This window comes from Staurois parvus, unplaced genomic scaffold (genome assembly GCF_062004578.1).
Source record: "Staurois parvus isolate SC_StPar_1 unplaced genomic scaffold, SC_StPar_1.0 ptg000287l, whole genome shotgun sequence".
NCBI classification, from domain to species: domain Eukaryota; kingdom Metazoa; phylum Chordata; class Amphibia; order Anura; family Ranidae; genus Staurois; species Staurois parvus.
The window spans coordinates 8,193,522-8,213,585 of NW_028318083.1; the positions used below are offsets into that span (position 1 = coordinate 8,193,522).

A 20,064-nucleotide genomic window follows, 5' to 3' on the forward strand; every position below is an offset into this window, starting at 1 on the left:
AGTGGTTGCAATGCAAGAAAAAAACCCCCAAGTGGCCAATGCTCTTGTTAATGTCATTTATCATTGGACCTCTCAGATCACAAACACTGTGTACATACCTTATAAATTCGAAGATGACCAATCACAAATGTAAACAGTGTACTGTTCACATCTGCAAGCCTGTCCTTCCTGCATTGTGAAGAAGTTTATCAAAAATAATAATTTAAGGATCAGCAGAAGGATACAAGTTCGCTTCTCGGCCTTTTGGCTAAGATCAAGTGTAGTATCTGTTCTGGTATGATGGGGGTCCTGATGGTTAGTACAGGCTGGAACAGAAACCGAGGCACCCACAAGCAATTGGGGCCCGGGAGTAATTCCCCCTGGAAAACCAGAGGGGCCCAGTTCCTCCTGGTTTGAACGGATCTACCTTGTTTGGCCAGGGGCCGGGGAGGCAGAGAGTCCGCGGACCAGTGCCCCCTGAGTGGTCGCCTCAGGGGTGCTCTTAGTAGCACATGGGGATGGGAAGTGTGAAATGTGCACATGGTCACTGATCCAAACACTTTTTCTGCACTGCACCTTTTAGGGCTAGGCCTTTTGGCTAAGTCCAGGGCAATTTTTATGCTACAGGCCTCAGGGCCTAGAGCCAGTGCACAATTGCACGGCCATTTTTTTTTTTTTTATTTATTTAACTTATTTTTTCTTCCAGGTTTGTTCACTTTCACTTATGTGTGTGTTTTCTTTTCTCACGGATGGTAGGGTGTGGGTCCTCGGGCCTACCCTGAAGTCTAGGGGGAGGATGTGTGGCCTTTTGGTTCCTTCCTCCCCTGTCCCTAGGGGGTTTTCTCTTCAGGAGAGCCCCCTTAGCTAGTACTTGGTGGCTGGCTTCGGCTAGCCACAAGGAAAGGGGTCCACCAGGCCTTTTGGCTAGGAGGACCACACGGAACCTTAATCCCTGTCAGGAGCTTCGTGCCACGGGGGATCAGGGTAGAGATCCTACCCCTTCGGGGGTGGACAAAGCACACCCCTAAGTGCACTTTTTTGTGTTGGTTTTGCACTAGCACGTTTTTTGTTCACTTACGGGTTTTTCTTACGTCCGCGGACTTAAAAAAAAAAAAAAGAAGGATACAAGTTCTTAAGGCCAAAGATGGATGGAATCTTGGCCAGTTCAGCCAGAACCAGTCAATATTTGATCCATGTATGGGTAGGATAGGTGTACTGAAGTCGATCAATCAATTGGCTTTAGTACAACCAGACTCTCAGATTTGTTGCATGTGATTACTACCGGTGGCTATAGCCGCTAGCAGTAATCATTGTTTTCTGCTGGTAGGGAAGCCTCTCTGCCAGCATAACACAATAGCTCTGCAGAAGGGTTTTCCACATCAACACTGACTGTGTTGATGGGAGAGTCTAGCGATTTTCTTTCTTGCAACCTGTGATTGCGGGAAAGAAAATGAAATCATCTATGGCTTGCCTTAAACTGAATGTGGGGTTGGTTTGTCAACCCTTGCCCCCCCCCCCCAAATACATGTCATAGTCTGTTTTAATGTGATCTGTATATCAACTCCTTCACCTCTCCCTCCCTATGTATGTAACCTGTACATTTAATGATGCACTGTATCTAATGCAGCATTACCAGGTTCCATATTTACCCACCTTCATACCAGCATATTTTTCCATTTCCAGAAAATTTGTGCCAAAAACAAATGCAGATTATCTGGTGTGTCTACTTTTCAAAAGGGTGATCAGAGGGGTTTTTGGAATGTCTTGGCATTTTTAGAAAAAAAAAATATATTATATAAAATTTAAGTACAGGGTTTGCGCCTTTAAGCTTCCCTAAACAATCCCACCCTCTACAGATTCATAATTATCAAGATTCGAAAGCAGCAACCTCAAGTGTTTGTTTACATTGTGTAGTAAACATCCCTGTCTTGGTCGTGCCTGTACAATATAGCCCTACGGACTTCTGTAGGCCAGTCTGCCTCTAAACCAGGAGATGCGCGAGAAGCGCCGCGCTTTGTGAATGGTCCGGTGTCTTCTGGGACACGACAGGTCCCAGAAGGCTCCGGGCAATTCACAAAGCGCAGCGCTTCTCGCGCATGCGCAGTGGGCACCCGGCTGTCACAGAAGCCGCCACGGGAAGAAGGAAGGAAGGACAACTCCGCGGAAGTGGGAGCAGGTACCTGTCAAATTCAGGTACCCGTTACCCCTCCCCAAAGGTCCACAGTCTCTGGTAATCTCCTTTACTGTCCGCAGTCTCTGGTCATCTCCTGTGCTGTGTCCGCAGTCTCTGGTCATCTCCTGTGCTGTGTCCGCAGTCTCTGGTCATCTCCTGTGCTGTGTCCGCAGTCTCTGGTCATCCCCTGTGCTGTGTCCGCAGTCTCTGGTCATCTCCTGTGCTGTGTCCGCAGTCTCTGGTCATCTCCTGTGCTGTGTCCGCAGTCTCTGGTCATCTCCTGTGCTGTGTCCGCAGTCTCTGGTCATCCCCTGTGCTGTGTCCGCAGTCTCTGGTCATCCCCTGTGCTGTGTCCGCAGTCTCTGGTCATCTCCTGTGCTGTGTCCGCAGTCTCTGGTCATCTCCTGTGCTGTGTCCGCAGTCTCTGGTCATCTCCTGTGCTGTGTCCGCAGTCTCTGGTCATCTCCTGTGCTGTGTCCGCAGTCTCTGGTCATCTCCTGTGCTGTGTCCGCAGTCTCTGGTCATCTCCTGTGCTGTGTCCGCAGTCTCTGGTCATCTCCTGTGCTGTGTCCGCAGTCTCTGGTCATCTCCTGTGCTGTGTCCGCAGTCTCTGGTCATCTCCTGTGCTGTGTCCGCAGTCTCTGGTCATCTCCTGTGCTGTGTCCGCAGTCTCTGGTCATCTCCTGTGCTGTGTCCGCAGTCTCTGGTCATCTCCTGTGCTGTGTCCGCAGTCTCTGGTCATCTCCTGTGCTGTGTCCGCAGTCTCTGGTCATCTCCTGTGCTGTGTCCGCAGTCTCTGGTCATCTCCTGTGCTGTGTCCGCAGTCTCTGGTCATCTCCTGTGCTGTGTCCGCAGTCTCTGGTCATCTCCTGTGCTGTGTCCGCAGTCTCTGGTCATCTCCTGTGCTGTGTCCGCAGTCTCTGGTCATCTCCTGTGCTGTGTCCGCAGTCTCTGGTCATCTCCTGTGCTGTGTCCGCAGTCTCTGGTCATCTCCTGTGCTGTGTCCGCAGTCTCTGGTCATCTCCTGTGCTGTGTCCGCAGTCTCTGGTCATCTCCTGTGCTGTGTCCGCAGTCTCTGGTCATCTCCTGTGCTGTGTCCGCAGTCTCTGGTCATCTCCTGTACTGTGTCCGCAGTCTCTGGTCATCTCCTGTACTGTGTCCGCAGTCTCTGGTCATCCCCTGTACTGTGTCTGCAGTCCATTGGTTCAGAATATTTTTTTTCTTGTTTTTCTCCTCTAAAACCTAGGCGCGTCTTATGGTCAGGTGCGTCTTATGGAGCGAAAAAATACGGTATTTGTTTTTTTTAAATGGCCTGAATATTTTTAATGCACAGAATGCATTAAGGTAAACATAAAAACCTTAAGGCTTTAGAATCACTTTAGAATTATTTAAGATGTAATTTATTTTGTAGAATACTATTACAAATATTTCCACTAAATAATATTTATTCTGAGTACAGGAACCCCAAATATTGGTTTTGCCACATCAGCTGTCTATGGTTGATAAACATATTTCTATATATTAGGTATTTTGCAGTACGATGGCTGTAAGGCTGCTTTAACATCCTCCCAGCATAGATGGCTGTAGAAAAGGAATAAGGCTCTAAACAAATGTGCATTGTTTAAATGATAAGTTTACCTTTTGTAAAAAAAAAAATAAATAAATAAATGCCCATCTCTTTGCAGGTAAAATATGCATGTATTATTGTTTTCATTGCAGCCTTTAAAGTATTGCACGCATGATCAGCAGATTGTGGGTGCAATGCCAGGATTCTGCAGACTCTAATTAAACTGCCTGCTTGTACATCCGATACAGGCAGGCAGTTACTAAATGGCAAGAAGGATCAAAGGACTACGAGAGCGCTCACCAGCACCCTAGCAGTTCACTGAGAACTACATGCCATCAGACATAATGGCTGATGGTATTTGTAGTCTAATTCATTCACAGGAATCAATGCTAATGAATGATGCTACCATGTGAGTGGAGCTCACACAACCGCACTGTTTTCAAACTGTGAAAGCGAGTAGAGAGAGAGGATCCCCCACACGCTGTCACAAAGCGGAGAGTGCTGGTGAAAGGAGAGGGCAGCAGAGGAGCATGCTACATACTACACCCTAAGAATGGGTGTAACATGTAATATGCTCCTAAAGGTGAACGTAACCTTTAAACTTAGCTGTTAAAATATATGTAGATGGGAGCAGTGACATTTGCTCATTGGACATGTAGGATATGTTTCCTGTTGTCCAGTTCTCAAAGCAGATAAGTAAAGTTTTAGTTAATTCTACCCAACTTTAAAATTTTCAGTTAAGTGTTCTTTGGAGTTTCAGAAAAACCACATCCTCACTTGTCTCAGTGGTTCTGCATGAAGGATCAAACAGCCACTACAGGGCAAATGAATAAATACCATTAACAAGTATAATTCAGTATGAACTGAACTGTATCTGCTGGTTGACAGATATCAGTGAAAACATTGCTTCATCAGTGTCTCCATGTTTATCCTGGGTTAGCATGCCATACACCACACTGCGGTAAAGCCGCCAGTATCAATTTACACCCTGTTCCAAATTATTATGCAAATTCTATTTATGTGTCACAAAGATTAAATATTTTGTTTTTCAGTTTAACTCATGGATGGCATTATGTGTCAGGGCTCTTTTGATCACTGAAAACAATCTCTGACACCTGTGATAATTAGATTGGCAGGTGAGCTCAATTTAAGGAAAAACTACTAAAGGAGGGCGTTCCACATTATTAAGCAGAGCACCATTTTCAAGCAATATGGGGAAGAAAAAGGATCTCTCTGCTGCCGAAAAGAGTGAAATAGTTCAATGCCTTGGACAAGGTATGAAAACATTAGATATTTCATGAAAACTTAAGCGTGATCATCGCACTATTAAGAGATTTGTGGCTGATTCAGAGCACAGATGGGTTCGTGCAGATAAAGGCACATTGAGGAAGATTTCTGCCAGATCCATGCATCGGATCAAGAGAGCAGCTGCTAAAATACCATTACATAGCAGCAAACAGATATTTGAAGCTGCTGGTGCCTCTGGAGTCCCACGGACATCAAGGTGTAGAGTCCTCCAGAGTCTTGCAACTGTGCATACACCTTCTATTCGGCCACCACTAACCAATGCTCACAAGCAGAAATGGCTGCATTGGGCAGAAAAATGCATGAAGACTAATTTTCAAACAGTCCTGTTCACTGATGACTGCCGTGCAACCCTGGATGGTCCAGATTGATGGAGTAGTGGATGGTTGGTGGACGGCCGCCCTGTTCCAACAAGGCTGCCACGTCAGCAAGGCGGTGGTGGAGTCATGTTTTGGGCCAGAATCATGGGAACAGAGCTGGTCGGCCCCTTCAGGGTCCCCGAAGGTGTAAAGATGACCTCTGCAAAGCATGTGGAGTTTATGACTGATCACTTTCTTCCCTGGTACAGAAGGAAGAACTATGCTTTCCGTAATAAAATTATCTTCATGCATGACAACGCACCATCCCATGCTGCAAAGAATACCTCTGCATCAATGGCTGCTATGGGGATAAAAGGAGAGAAAGTCATGGTGTGGCCTCCATCCACCCCTGACCTCAATCCTATTGAGAATCTTTGGAGCATCCTCAAGCAAAAGATCTATAAGGGTGGGAGGCAGTTTACATCCAAACAGCAGCTCTGGAAGGCTATTCTGAAATCTTGCAAATAAATTCAAACAGAAACTGTCCAAAAACTCACAAGTTCAATGGATGCAAGACTTGTGAAGCTGCTATCAAATAAGGGGTCCTATGTTAAAAAGTAACGTGACCTGTTAAAATGTTTAAAAAGTTAAAATGTTGTTAAAAGTTTGATTGAAATAGCTTTCGATTTCAGTAAATATGCTGCAAACACAACAAATGACCATTTTCAGTTCTTTACAACCTATGAAGTGTTTTGAAACTTACTGTGCGTAATAATTTGGAACAGTGCATTGTAAGTGTTTTATGTTTAACAAAAATCCTGTTATCATTAGAAGGTTTGTTCAATAAAATTTGAATTGTACTCTTAATAGTTGATAACATGAAAATTATGCTGACTGTTATTTACATCAATTATTTAGGTAAATGAGAAAAATATCATTTGCATAATAATTTGGAACAGGGTGTAAATTACCATTCACCGCTTTCATAAACTAAAAGCATAACGAAAGCATAAATTTGATTACCTAGGTGAAGACAAACGCCTTCTCTCTGGTTCCCGTCTTTTCCTTTCTGCAGACTTGCTCTTTGCTCTTCTTGGAGAGGACTGTGTTCGAGCGGGTGATTGTTTAGTTTTCCTATCATGAGCAAGTGGGGATCTACTATGCCTTAAAGTCCTATCACGCTGTTTGGGAGACAGACTTCTTGCTTTTGGGCTGCGGGCAGGTCGACGTCCTGGTGAGCGGTTTTCTTTGCCAGAAGAGGCATCTTTTGAAGGTGACTTAGGAAGGAGCTTCTTTTCCTTTTCTAAATCAGACCTCCTGGGTTTGTGCTCTTTAGACTTTGATCTCCTCTCTTTGGATTTGCTTCGCCTTGGCAAAGGAGATTTAGACTTCCTTGTACGATCTTTTGTTCTGTTTTCAGTAACTACTGGCGATTTCTTCCTTGGTTTGACTCTATCCTCAGGAGGTGACTTAGACCTTATATTTTTTTCAGGAGATTGCCTTCGCAATGCTGGCGACTTTTTTGGCTGCTCTTGGGATCGATTCTTTTTAGATGGACTTTTAGATTTTCGCCGTTCCTTGGACCTACTCCTAGGTGGTTTTTCTTTAACAGCTTCATTATTGGCTTTAGGTTTTTTCTTTTCTGTCTTGTGCTTCGTCTTCTCTTTGGACTTGCTCCTAGACCTCTTCTTAGAAGTATTTTTTGAGTAAAGATCCTGTTTTGCTTTTGCATTTGATTTGGAGACTCTTTTGCCATTGCGAATTTTTTCATTAATCTCCCCTTCTTCTTCAGACCCTGAATTGTACCCCTGCAATATCAAGCCCATGCCAGACTGCACTTTACCTTCCATTAACTCATTATCAAGTTCTGCTTTAATTAAAGCTCTTTGCTTTTCAAGGTCCTCCAGCAATGCAAAGTCATCAAGCTTTGCTCTTTTTAAAGGTGAAATGTCATCTTTGTCACCATCATCTTTCCGTTTATGCTTTTTATGCTTATGTTTATGTTTGTGTTTTTTATCTTTGTCTTCTTCAGAAGAGTGTTTGTGTTTTTTATGCTTGCTTCGATGCTTGTGTTTCTTTTTCTTGTGTTTATTGTGCTTAATCTGAGGTTGTTCTTCCTCTGATACTTCACCATTTTCATCAATGCTCCTCTCAGATATATCACCATCTTCCATTCTGTAAACAAGATCAACACATCTCAGTTACATTACGGCCAAACAAGTGTAAAAAGCTTTAAATCTGATTTTTACAACTTAAACTCTAAAGTGCTCTTAAAAAAAATACACAAATGTTAGTTCAATTAAGTTTTCTATGTACAAATATAGCAGTATAACCATACAGGCTATAGTGTAAAGGGACTAAAGCAGAAAAAAAGCCATACTTTAATCAGTGCAAAGCGCAGTACAGCCTTCTTAAAGGCATTCACATGTCTCATTCCATCACATATGTAAAAATAAAAGGATTTTTCCTCTTTTCAAGTCAGCGAGAGGAGCCATGCAAATCATTGCTTTACACCCCGTTAGTCAGATGCTCATTAAAAACTGCTAGTGTATAGTGCAAATATACTGTAGCTATTAAAGAGCCATTTATTCTAAATCGCATACAACTCTTTCAGACTATTTGGCCATAAGTGCAATGTATGAAAACTATGGCTTCTAATGAGTAGAGTTTAGGACCCAAAGAGACAGTACAACTATACAAGATTATGGTGGGAAGGAAAGTCCCCCAACTAAACATTCCAAAAATAAGATGTAATTTTACATCTTATTTTTCCAAACTGCTGTCTGGAATATATGGCTGTGCAATAGTAAGGCTATGTGCACTATACACCAGTGGTTTTGAATGTGCATATGGTTTTGATGCAATGCAATAATTTACATGGCCCTGCCCACTGCCCTGAAATGCAAAATAATGCTCTTATTTTTGGGATATGTGATGGCTCAAGAACTTGCTAAAGCATACAAGGCATAAAATTTAAAAAAAAAAAACTACCTCTTTTACTACCAGGCGCATACATCGGACTGACCCAACAAAGGGGAGTTTTAGGCTCCATGGACATTTTAAGAACGCTGGTAACATTAGCTGTGTAAAGTTACGTTAAAAGTGTGAGTTTTTCAGCCTTTTGCATTAGCATTTAGCGGCGTTTGCGGTTTTTAGGTTTGTTTTTTTTTGCTCCAAAAACGTACAAAGTTTGACGCGTTTCACTGCGTTTTTTCAGCGTTAGTGCGTTTCACAGCTACAAAACTCCTATAGAAACCCACTAGTTCTGGGGGGTTTTTTCACCCAGAAATCGCCCCTGCCAAAAAAAAATGCTGATTACAGTCTATGTGTGCATGGACACATAGGATAACATGCTGGGAGTTTACTGGCTGTAGAAAAAAACATCAAAGGCCAAAAACAGCCGCTGTAAAAACATCCAGTGTGCATGAGGACTTACACACACCCCATGTATAGACCTGACAAGCTGACTCCTGACTGTCAGATAGTGGCTGTGCAGCCGCCCGATTGCATACAACATCACTCCCCCCAGCTGCATGTGCCCATCGACGCACTTGGGACTGGCATGGGACATGTGTCCACTCTCCTCCACTTCTTCTTTCTGACCTAGAAGCAACATCACTTCAAGATCCTCATGTCACTGTCCCCCAGTGTGTTTGGCAATGAAAGAATGTAATGCAGTGCGATCTGTACTACATTAAATTATTTAAAGGACAGGTGAGACATCAGGTCACCTTTAGACCACTGGATGTCTCACTAAAGAGAACCTGTCACAAAAAAAAAAAAATCATCACATAGGGGACGTTCTGTCCCTGCTAAACAGATGACCTATAGGAAACTTTTATAGCATTGCCTATGAAAAATATGGGGTACTGAAGTTTGTAGCCATTTCACAGATGCATGCAATTTTAAGCCTTGACATGTTGGATAACTCATCTTTTATATTTTACAAAAAAATGGGTAATTTAATGTGTTTGTGTACCCTAGAATTAACTTTAGTGTACTTTTTACTGAAATTTGGTGTTTCCTAGACCTTTTCGCTAATATTGTGTAACATAAAAAATTTTAACTACCACTATTTTATTCTCTAGGGTTTCTGCTTTCAGAAAATACATAAAGTGTTTTTTTTACCCCCAATCTTCAGAACTAAAAATTTTTTAAATGTGATAAAAAAAAATACAAGAAATTGGTCTGGCAGTGAAAGGGTTATCAACCAGGTTGCATAATTACTTACTGATAAGATTAGGGGGAAAGAGGGTAGAACAGCACACAGGCATAGCTTTCTACTAAGTAAGATATAGTGTTTTCAAGCTCTGTCAGGCAAGTTTCACAAAGAACAGACTGCTGGAAGTGAATGGTTAAAAAAAAGTCTGTCATATCAGGACTTCAGCCACCTGCTCATATTTAGACTGATGAGCAGGTGACTGTAGTGTCCTCCCCCTTCTCTTCACATAGGGCTGCCCTCTATCTTTGGGTAGCCTTCCACCGCCCAATAGCCAAATCGATTTACAAAACAGTTTCCAGTGTCCAGAAACAAAGTATTTTTTTTTTACTGCCTGTGTCGCTACTAATAAATTCACCTTCCCTATTTGCCCTATTGACCATTGTTTCTACTAGAACAAACGTGGAGTGGAAAGCTGGCCAAAGATGGATACATTTTTTTAGGATCAGCCAGGTGACTGTTCAAAAACAACACTTGCAATGATCAGGAAAAAAAAAAAAACACATCAATGAGAACTCTGCAATGTTACAAGTCATTCTCTGGTCAGTTGTTTTCAGAAGAAAAATCAATCAACTGAGCTGGAGCCTTCTGATCAATTACTATGACTTCCCCCTAGATAAAGAGGAAGCTGTCAGATGTAAACAGTGCAGTTGCCATAATTATGTTGGGGGGGGGGGGGCAGGTTTGATGAACTGCATGTTAGGCTCATTGCACATAAAATAATTATAAGGATGTAGTATTTCAGACTACACTAAGATTGTAGTTGATCCAAAAAGCCATTTTGTAAAGAAATGCTTTGTGAAATGTATTTATTTATTTCAGGTACTTATATAGCACCATCAATTTACGCAGCGCTTTACATATATATTGTACATTCACATCAGTCCCTAACCCTCAAGGGGCGTACAATCTAAGGTCCCTAACTCACATTCATATACAAGGGCCAATTTAGACAGAATCCAATTCACCTACCAGCATGTCTTTGGAGTGTGGGAGGAAACCGGAGTACCCGGAGAAAACCCACGCAGGCACAGGGAGAACATGCAAACTCCAGGCAACCCTAGTACTGCCAGGTGGAAGTGCTAACCATTTAGCCACTTTGCATTATAAACAAAAAAAGACAGACAATTTTGAAAAAAAAAAAAATATATATATATATATATACCCACGCAGGCACAGGGAGAACATGCAAACTCCAGGCAGGAGGTGCCGTGGCTGGGATTCGAGCCAACGACCCTAGTACTGCCAGGTGGAAGTGCTAACCATTTAGCCACTGTGCTGCCCACAAATTTGAAAATTATAAACCTCACAATATTATAGCTAATATGAAGCCAAACTTTTTTTTTCCAGCTTGCATACGTCTGTCAAGTTTTTTTTTACTGCCTGTGTCGCTACTAAGTAAAGGCATCCTTCCTATTTGCTCTATTGACCATTGAATTTCTACTAGAACAAATGTAGATTGTAAAACTGGCCAAAGATAGATTATCATCCACACATTCAAAATGAAAGGAAGAAAGAATTCTCCCCGCTGCGCTATTCTGTCAAAATACACTGACCAGCTCTGCTGCCCATTGGCTGCATGTGCTGACCGAGTGCAAAATTTCCAACATTAGACTAACTCCTCTCTAGCTGGAATGGCCATAGATGGATAGAAATTCAGCTACAGTGTATTCCGGTCCATTGGCGATCGGAATACGTTCCCACCGTGCGAGAGTGGATTCTTAGGATCATCAGGATCGCAGAGATGGAGGAGCTGATTTCAGTGGCAAAAGAACACCCCGAGAGATTCAGGAAGACTTGGGCGTGTTGGAATTATTTCCAAACTACCGATACTTATCATTGTCTAATGAAGGAATGAGCGAGAGGAGATTTGGTGACACGGAAACCCCTAGAACGTTCACCTCAGGAATAGTTCCATTACGGGACTTTAACGAAATTGTATTTCTAAGTAAAGATTGAATCTGTCTCAGCCTGGAAGCTGCTAACTGATATGACTGGTTTGGTTGTGCCTATTTAGTTATATACCTCATCCTTCCCCCATTCACCTCCCCCCCCCCCCCCTTCTTTTTTTTTTTTTTTTTTTTTTCCTCTCTCCCCCTCTCTCTCTCTCTCTCTCTCCCTCTGTATTCGTCCCCTACGTCCCTCCTCGCCCCACTATGATATTTTTCCTCATACTCTTCCTCCATTCCCTTGCTCGTCTCATTCCCATCTCTTCTTTCTCTCTCTTTCACCTCTTTACCATATTCTAACTAACTATATTTTTCATAAGGTACAGAGTACTTACAGACACACAGGTGTAACAATACTCCTCAAATCTAATCTATAATGTTCAGGTACGGAATCCTAAGACATATATGCCTTGAGTTGACACGACTATTGTTATATACCTCACTGTCCTGTTTCTTTAGATCTCCCTACACAAGGACTATTGTACCCCGTATTTCTATAAATTACATACTGCTAACATCATTGCTATGGGTATATACTATGCCTTCCCCTTAGGACTGTATTTCAGGTTGAGCTACGATTTACTTATATGTCCTGATCCCGTCTGCGTTACGGGAGAACATGCTTAAAGACTTGCGCGGACTGCGATCCGTATTTGTTTATGACTTGTTATGCCTTTCATATCTCAATAAAAAATTTCTTGGGAAAAAAAAAAAAAAAGAAATTCAGCTGGTCCCTGCTGAACCGGCCAGCTTCCAGTGTAAAACTAAAAATGTGGATGCCTGTTCAGGCGACAATTGTCTAAAAGGGAAACCCCCCTTTATAGAGAATTCCTCTCGATTCCTATTTAGCCTTCAAGACACAGCAAAATTAACCAACAGGGCTTTTAACACTTCTCTACGATTTAAAGCGGGCCCTTACTCTCCTGACCCACTTTTCATCACTTTACTCCTACTCCCTCCTTTCACACAATTGCATATTTATTTATTTATTTATTTGTCACCCTAGGCAAGAATGATGTCCCCCAGCTACATGCAGCCTTCAGGAGTAATCTACACCACATTCACCATATCATCAGGGGAGCAGATGCAAGAACCAGAGACAACCAGCTCCCAATACTTTCAGGGAGGAAGATGGCAGCGCAGAACCTGGTGCACAGTAGTGAAACTCTAGTGAAAATAGTGAATATAAAGCCTTTATGGTAGCTACAGGCGATAGGTCTATTTTTTTGCCTACCGTACACTTTTACCCCCTTCGTTCTCAGGTCAATTTTCAGCGCTGTTGCACTTTGCTTGTTAATTGCGCGATCATGCAACACTGTACCCATATGAAATTTCTATTCAAACAAATAGAGCTTTCTTTTGGTGGTGTTTAATCACCACTTTGTGTTTTATTTTTTGCACTATAAACAAAAAGAGCAAAAAAGTTTAAAAAAAAAAAAAAGTTTTTCTTGGTTTCTATTATAAAATTTTGCAAACAGGTAATTTTTCTCCTTCACTGATGTGCGTTGATGTGCTACACTGTTAGGCAGCACTGATGGGCACTGATGAGGTGGCATGGATAGGCAGCACTGATGAGGTGGCACTTGTGGGCACTGCTGCTGCTGCACTGATGGGCACCAATCATCGCCCTCCCAGAACTGGACAACCGCACTGTAGCCATCTACTTGACAACTTTATTTATGCACACCTAAAACAGATATTCTGCATATGAACTGATGTTCAATGTGGGACTTTCAAGCCCAGGAGACACGCCAGGCGTTAGCAGAGTTGCTACATCAGAACCCTGATCCCAAATCAAACAGGAACAGGGCACAGTCCTCATGCACACTTGACGTTTTTACAGCAGCTGTTTGTGGCTTTTGACGGTTTTTTTCTACAGCCAGTAAACCCCCCAGCATGTTATCCTATGTGTCCATGCACGCATAGGCTGTAATCAGTGTTTTTTGGCAGGAAAAAACCCCCAGAACTAGTGGGCTTCTAGAGGAGTTTTTTAGCTGTAAAAACGCACCAATGCTGAAAAAAGCAGTGAAACGCGTCAAACTGGTGTTTTTGTACGTTTGAGCAAAAAAAAACAAAAACGCTCTAACGCTGAAAAACGCGGCAAAACACGGTAAACCTCCGTAAACCTGCATTTGTGGACTTTTGAGCAAAAAATATTTTATTTTTATATATATATATAATTTATTTTAGGCTCCATGCACACTGGACGTTTAATACCGTGAGGTTTTTCAGTGTTTTTGCATTAGCATTTAGCGGTGTTTTGGGGGGTTTACTGACTGTATAAAAAAAACCGCCAATAGCCAAAAATAGCAACTGTGAGCCTGGGTACACACTGATGCAGTGCAAAATTTTCAGAGTTTTCTGTGCGAATTCCGCACCACATCACAATCGCACCTCGTTCATGCGAACTGCTGCGGGTGTGAATGTTAACACCACCTCGAAATCGGTCAGCAAAACGCGGTGCGATGTGCAGAATCGGATCGCATAAGTGTGAATACCCATGCGATCCGATTCTAGTGCGGACCAAAAAAAGGGTCCTGCACCTTTGTGCGGTGCAATTTGAGCGATCCAAAATGTATGGCTCAAATCGCACCGCACAGAATTCACGTGATTTGCACAGGGATGCGGTGAGGTATGAATCCAGCCTAAAAATGGCCAGTGTCAATGAAATCCTATTGTACTTGTTCAGATGTTGCAATTTGATACAATGTTTTAGAAATGTAAATAAAGAAAGGCTACTTTTATGTCAATATGGCTGTAGACAAGCATGTGATGAGAATGGGCAAGCACTCACAGAATTGTTAGCAATATTTTTTGCTACTGATGGGAGGAACCAGCTATTTCAGTAGAGCTGCTGCCATAAAATGTTTGTATAAAGATATTCATTTCTCCTGTATGTGCTAGAAGGAGAATTTGACATTTCTTTCATCTGAGTGTTTTGTCCCCATAGACTTGAACAGAAAACGCCTGAACAGTGAGAATGAGTGTTTTTTTTTTAAGCATTTTCATCTCAAACAGCAGCTATTTCTATTTGCTACTGCAAAAATGCCTAAAAGAAAAATGCTTGAAAAAATGCCTATGATATTACCAAACCTTAAAAAAAAAAAAAAAAAATCAGCTCACAAAATGCCTGAAAAAAACACCTGAAAAACGCTCAGTTCAGTGTGAAAGGAGCCCGAAGTGTTACTAAACCCAGGACCCTGCATTCACTATATCTGGTCTCCCACAGTACACAGAGCATGGAAATGCAATTATTTTAGTAAATATAAACTACTAAATATCTTTCCTCATTAGCAGTTAGAGCAATCTTGTGACTTCTATCAGTGTCTAGCCAAGCACTTGTTAGAACTTGTAGGAATTTTTTAACAAGTGCTTGGCATGACCCCTTAGCCTCTGTCTGGACAGTACTGATTGACCCTGTGCCAATCACATGCACACTCCCCCCCCCCCCAAAAAAAAAACAACAAAACAACTCTCTAGCAATACACACCAAACTGAGCATGTCTCTCCTAGGGCTCTGTACTATCAGCAGACGAATTGGGGACAGTGGAGGGGGAGGATCAGAGAAGACGGAATCAAACAGCCTTTTTACACAATGCAGAGGATTAAGCCCTTAGGTTCCACAGTGATTATAACAAGCATGCTTTACTGCATATACAGACTGATTTTATTTTTGTGGGTTTAGTAACATTTTAAGGTATACTAGGCACCACCTAGTGTACATCAAGCATATAGCTAGGCACGCATTTAACCCTTTGATTTCCCTAGATGTTAACCCCTTCCCAAGCATTGTGTAATTAGCACAGTGATCAGTGTATATTTTTAGCACTCATCACTGTATTAGTGTCATTGGTTCCCACAAAGTGTCAGTTAGTGTAAAAATGTCTGCTGCACAATTGCAGTCCCGCTATAAGTCGCTGATCGCTGCCATTTCTAGTAAGAAAAATAAATTTAAAAAATTCCAGTATATGTCTCATAGTTTGTAGATGCTATAACTTTTTCGCAAACTAATCAATATATACTTATCGGGATTTTTTTTTTTTACCAATAATATGTAGAATACATTTTGGCCTAAGATTATGAAGAGATTTGTTTTTAAAACATTTTATTTGAAATGTTTTATAGTAGAAAATAAAAAGTTTTTTTTTTTCCAAAATTATGTCTTTTTTTGTTTACAACTCAAAGTGGCTAAATGTTTAGCACTTCCACCTGGCAGTACTAGGGTTGCCTGGAGTCTGCATGTTCTCCCTGTGCCTGCGTGGGTTTCCTCCGGGTACTCCAGTTTTCTCCCTCACTCCAAAGTCATGCTGGTAGGTTCACTGGCTCCTGTCTAAATTGGCCCTAGTATGTGTATGTATGAATGCGAGTTAGAGACCTTAGATTGTACGCCCCTTGAGGGTTAGGGACTGATGAGAATGTACAATATACATGTAACGCAGTGTATAAATTGACAGCGCTATATAAGTACCTGTCATACATAAAGTAAAAACTGCAAAGGTGATCAAATACCACTAAAAGGTCGCGTCTGAGGTTTATGACTTTAACCACTTGCTGCCCCCACAGTACATTGACTGCAAGCAGGCAACACAGCCAGGCATGACGACGTACCCGTATGTCGCAGTGAACTTCTCGGTTTCCGGGTGTTCATGCATGCGTGTCCCCTGCTCACCGATTCTGTGATTTGACATACCACAAATTTGTCAAAAGATTTCAGCCAATAATTTTGGCTGAAGCCTGCTGATCAGCTGTGGTCAATCACAGCACAGAGTTCTGTGTGTTACAAACAGTGATGCACAGAAATGAAAATTCTGGTGCCGAAACGAGTATGTGGGGGTGGGGAGGTTCCAATTTTCTTCCTTTTTTTTTTTCTACTTTCATGTATATTTTCATTTATTTTTTTAACTTATGATTTTATTGCTATCACATAGGGGACCAATAATCCCCTATGTGATAGCATAGGAGTGACAGGTCCTCTTTCTAGGGGGGAAGGGGTGGGGAGAGAAGCAGTGTATACAGAGAGGCTCCTTCACTGGCTGTCACTGTATGTCGGTGTTGATTTTTAAATGCAATTGCCGGCTTTTTTTTTCCTTCACTATAGCTCACAGAAGTAACTGTCACTTTCCCGGAAACTTTGTTTCCTTTAACCCGTGAAAGAAACTAAAAGGAAACTTTGTTTCTTTTAGCTAGGGGGAAAGTGACAGCTGATTCTCTGAGCTATAGTGAAGAAAAAAAAAAAAAAAGCCAGTAATTACATTTAAAACTGGCACTGACAAAGTGACAGCCAGTCACTGTAAACACTCCTCTTCTCCTGCCTTTCTCCGCTGCCCCCATCACATCTGCAGTACACGCAGTCCCCTGTACCGGCTACATTTTTCCTATCAGCAGATATACAGTGAGGAACAGAAGTATTTGAACACCCTGTGATTTTGCAAGTTCTCCCACTTAGAAATCATGGAGGGGTCTGAAATTCACACTGTAGGTGCATTCCCACTCAGAGACAAAAGAAAGAAGAAAAAATTCAGGAAATCACATTGTATGATTTTTAAAGAATTTATTTGTCTTGCACTGCTGAACATAAGTATTTGAACACCTAAGAAACAGCAAGAATTATGGTTCTCAAAGACCTGTTACTGTGCCTTTAAAAAGTCCACCTCTACTCCACTCAATCTAACTTTGTAGCACCTGTCTGAGCTCTTTAAAGACACCTGTCCACCCCACAGTCAGTCAGACGCCAACTACTACCATGGGCAAGACCAAAGAGCTGTCAAAGGACACCAGAGACAAAATTGTGGACCTCCACAAGGCTGGAAAGGGCTACGGGGCAATTGCCAAGCAGCTTGGTGAAAATAGATCAACTGTTGGAGCAATTGTTAGAAAATGGAAGAGGCTAAAGACGACTGTCAGTTTCCCCCGGACTGGGGCTCCATGCAAGATCTCACCTCGTGGGGTATCACTGATGATAAGAAAGGTGAGGAATCAGCCCAGAACTACAAGGGAGGAGCTGGTCAATGACATGAAGAGAGCTGGGACCACAGTTTCAAAGGTCACTGTTGGTAGAACACTATGCCGTTATGGTTTCAAATCAGGCATTGCACGGAAGGTTCCCCTGCTCAAGTCATCACATATCCAGGCCTGTCTGAAGTTTGCCAATGACCATCTGGATGATCCAGAGGAGGCATGGGAGAAAGTCATGTGATCAGATGAGACCAAAGTAGAACCTTTTGGTCTAAACTTCACTCGTCGTGTTTGGAGGAAAAAGAAGGATGAGTTGCATCCCAAGAACACCATCCCTACTGTGAAGCATGGGGGTGGTAACATCATGCTTTGGGGTTGCTTTTCTGCGAAGGGGACAGGACGACTGCACTGTATTAAGGAGAGGATGAATGGGGCCATTTATTGTGAGATTTTGAGCAACAACCTCCTTCCCTCAGTCAGAGCATTGAAGATGGGTCGTGGCTGGGTCTTCCAACATGACAACGACCCGAAGCACACAGCCATGTTAACCAAGGAGTGGCTCCGTAAGAAGCATATCAAGGTTCTGGAGTGGCCTAGCCAGTCTCCAGACCTAAATCCAATAGAACATCTTTGGAGGGAGCTGAAACTCCGTGTTGCTCAGCGACAGCCCCGAAACCTAACAGATCTAGAGGAGATCTATGTGGAGGAGCGGGCCAAAATCCCTGTTGCAGTGTGTGCAAACCTGGTCAAGAACTACAGGAAACGTTTGACCTCTGTAATTGCAAACAAATGCTTCTGTACCAAATATTAACACTGATTTTCTCAGGTGTTCAAATACTTATGTTCAGTAGTGCAAGACAAATAAATTCTTTAAAAATCATACAATGTGATTTCCTGAATTCTTTTTTAAATTCTGTCTCAGAGTGGGAATGTACCTACAATGTGAATTTCAGACCCCTCCATGATTTCTAAGTGGGAGAACTTGCAAAATCGCAGGGTGTTCAAATACTTCTGTTCCTCACTGTAATAGCCAATAGGGCTATTTTCTGCTGATATGTTTCGGTTGCCGAAATGTCAGTACATCCCTAGTTACAAACACACGGCTGTTTCTTCTCCATGAAAAGCAAGGAGAAAAAGCAGCACACATTACACTTGCTAGGCACACAGTTAACCCTTTCCCAGCCAGTGTCATTAGTACAGTATTATCACTGTACTATTGTCACTAGCAATGTCAGTGTCAGTTAGCGCCAGACTGTCCCACACCATAAGTCATCACTGCCTATAGCTACGTAAATTCCAGTATATATACCATCATTTGTAACTTTCACATAAACCAATTTAATACAGTTATTGGGATTTTTTTTTTTTTTTTTTAACAAAGACGTAGTAGAATGGCCTAAATTTATTAAGAAATTTTATTTTATTGGATATATTTTCCAAAATGTTCCTTGCTTATATAATAAAATATAAAAAAACCCCAGTAGTGATCAAAAACCACCAAAAGAAAGCTCTATTCGTGTAAAATAAATTATATAAATTTCATTAGGGTGCAGTGTTGCATGACTCAGAAACTGCTAGTAAAGTAGTGCAGTGCTGAATAGTAAAAATACCCTGGCCACAGTGGGGGTAAAACCTTCCAGAGGTCAAGTGCTTAAAGTGGAACTTTAGTCAGAAAAATAAGTCCTGCTAGACCACTTCAGGCTGGCACCTTTTACAAGTATAGCTATGTAAAACATTAAAACTAAGTGTCCATACCAGTAATACACTGTCTCACCCTGCTCTGCACATGCTCATTTGCTCTCCATTCTTAGGTACTGCCGAAGGTGTAGAGGCCGATCTGCTTACAGCGGAATCAAACCCTCCTATCCTATAGGGCTCATTCATACCGTATGTGCATGAAAACGTATGGAAACTGACATGCACAATTCACTTGCAGACATCAGTATTCATGCGTGTTTTAATGAGTTTTATACACGCTTCAGATTCCTGCAGAGAAAAAACAAATCTGCACGTGATACTAGTGTTGTGGTGTGAACAGAGCATATACAGAACAACTGATTTCGCTGTGCCCTTGCAGAACACGTGCTGAAAAACTGACATCTCTGCACTATTGTGTGAACGAGCCCTTACAGCCAAGAAAGGTGCTTCTGTTTGATCTGTAACTGCCAAGGTGCTGCAAATGTGATCAGTTATGATTCCACCAGACATTTGAAGGTTTGACGGTTTGATAGAAGACACAAGCAAATGTGACATTCAGAATTCCAGGAATGTAACTGTTTTTGAAAGCATTAAATCAATGGGTTTAGTTCCACTTTATGATTTAGGAGCCGTTCACACCATGGTGCAGAGACGTCAGTTTTTCTTCACGTGTTCTGTAAGGGCACAACAAAATCAGTTGTTCTCTATGTGCCCTGTTCACACCACAACACTAGTATCACATGCAGATTTTTTTCTGCACAGAAATATGTAACGTGTGTAAAACTTATTGCAGCGCGCATGAAAACTGATGTCTCTGCAACTGAAACCTGTGCGTCAGTTTCCATCAGTTTTTCTACACGCATGCTGCGAAGGAAGCCTTAGAGCTGATTCACACATGTGTGGTGCGGACTGAAGCTCAG

General features: G+C 42.1%; 1 protein-coding gene and 1 pseudogene across 8 annotated transcripts in view; one reads left to right on the top strand and one right to left on the bottom strand.

Moving 5' to 3' along the window:
* PRP4K (pre-mRNA processing factor kinase PRP4K) overlaps positions 1 to 20,064 on the bottom strand; it is a 50,888-nt gene that overhangs the window by 29,041 nt on the left and 1,783 nt on the right. For all 8 annotated transcript variants that reach the window (XR_016313451.1, XR_016313449.1, XR_016313450.1 and 5 more), the window contains exon 2: positions 6,347 to 7,498. Coding sequence is in view for 1 of the 8 variants with exons in the window: in XM_089682210.1 (XP_089538336.1) it covers positions 6,347 to 7,498 (1,152 nt within the window). In the remaining 7 variants the exon portion in view is untranslated. The remainder of the gene's footprint in view (positions 1 to 6,346; positions 7,499 to 20,064) is intronic.
* On the top strand, positions 228 to 331 carry LOC149458359 (U2 spliceosomal RNA; annotated as a pseudogene).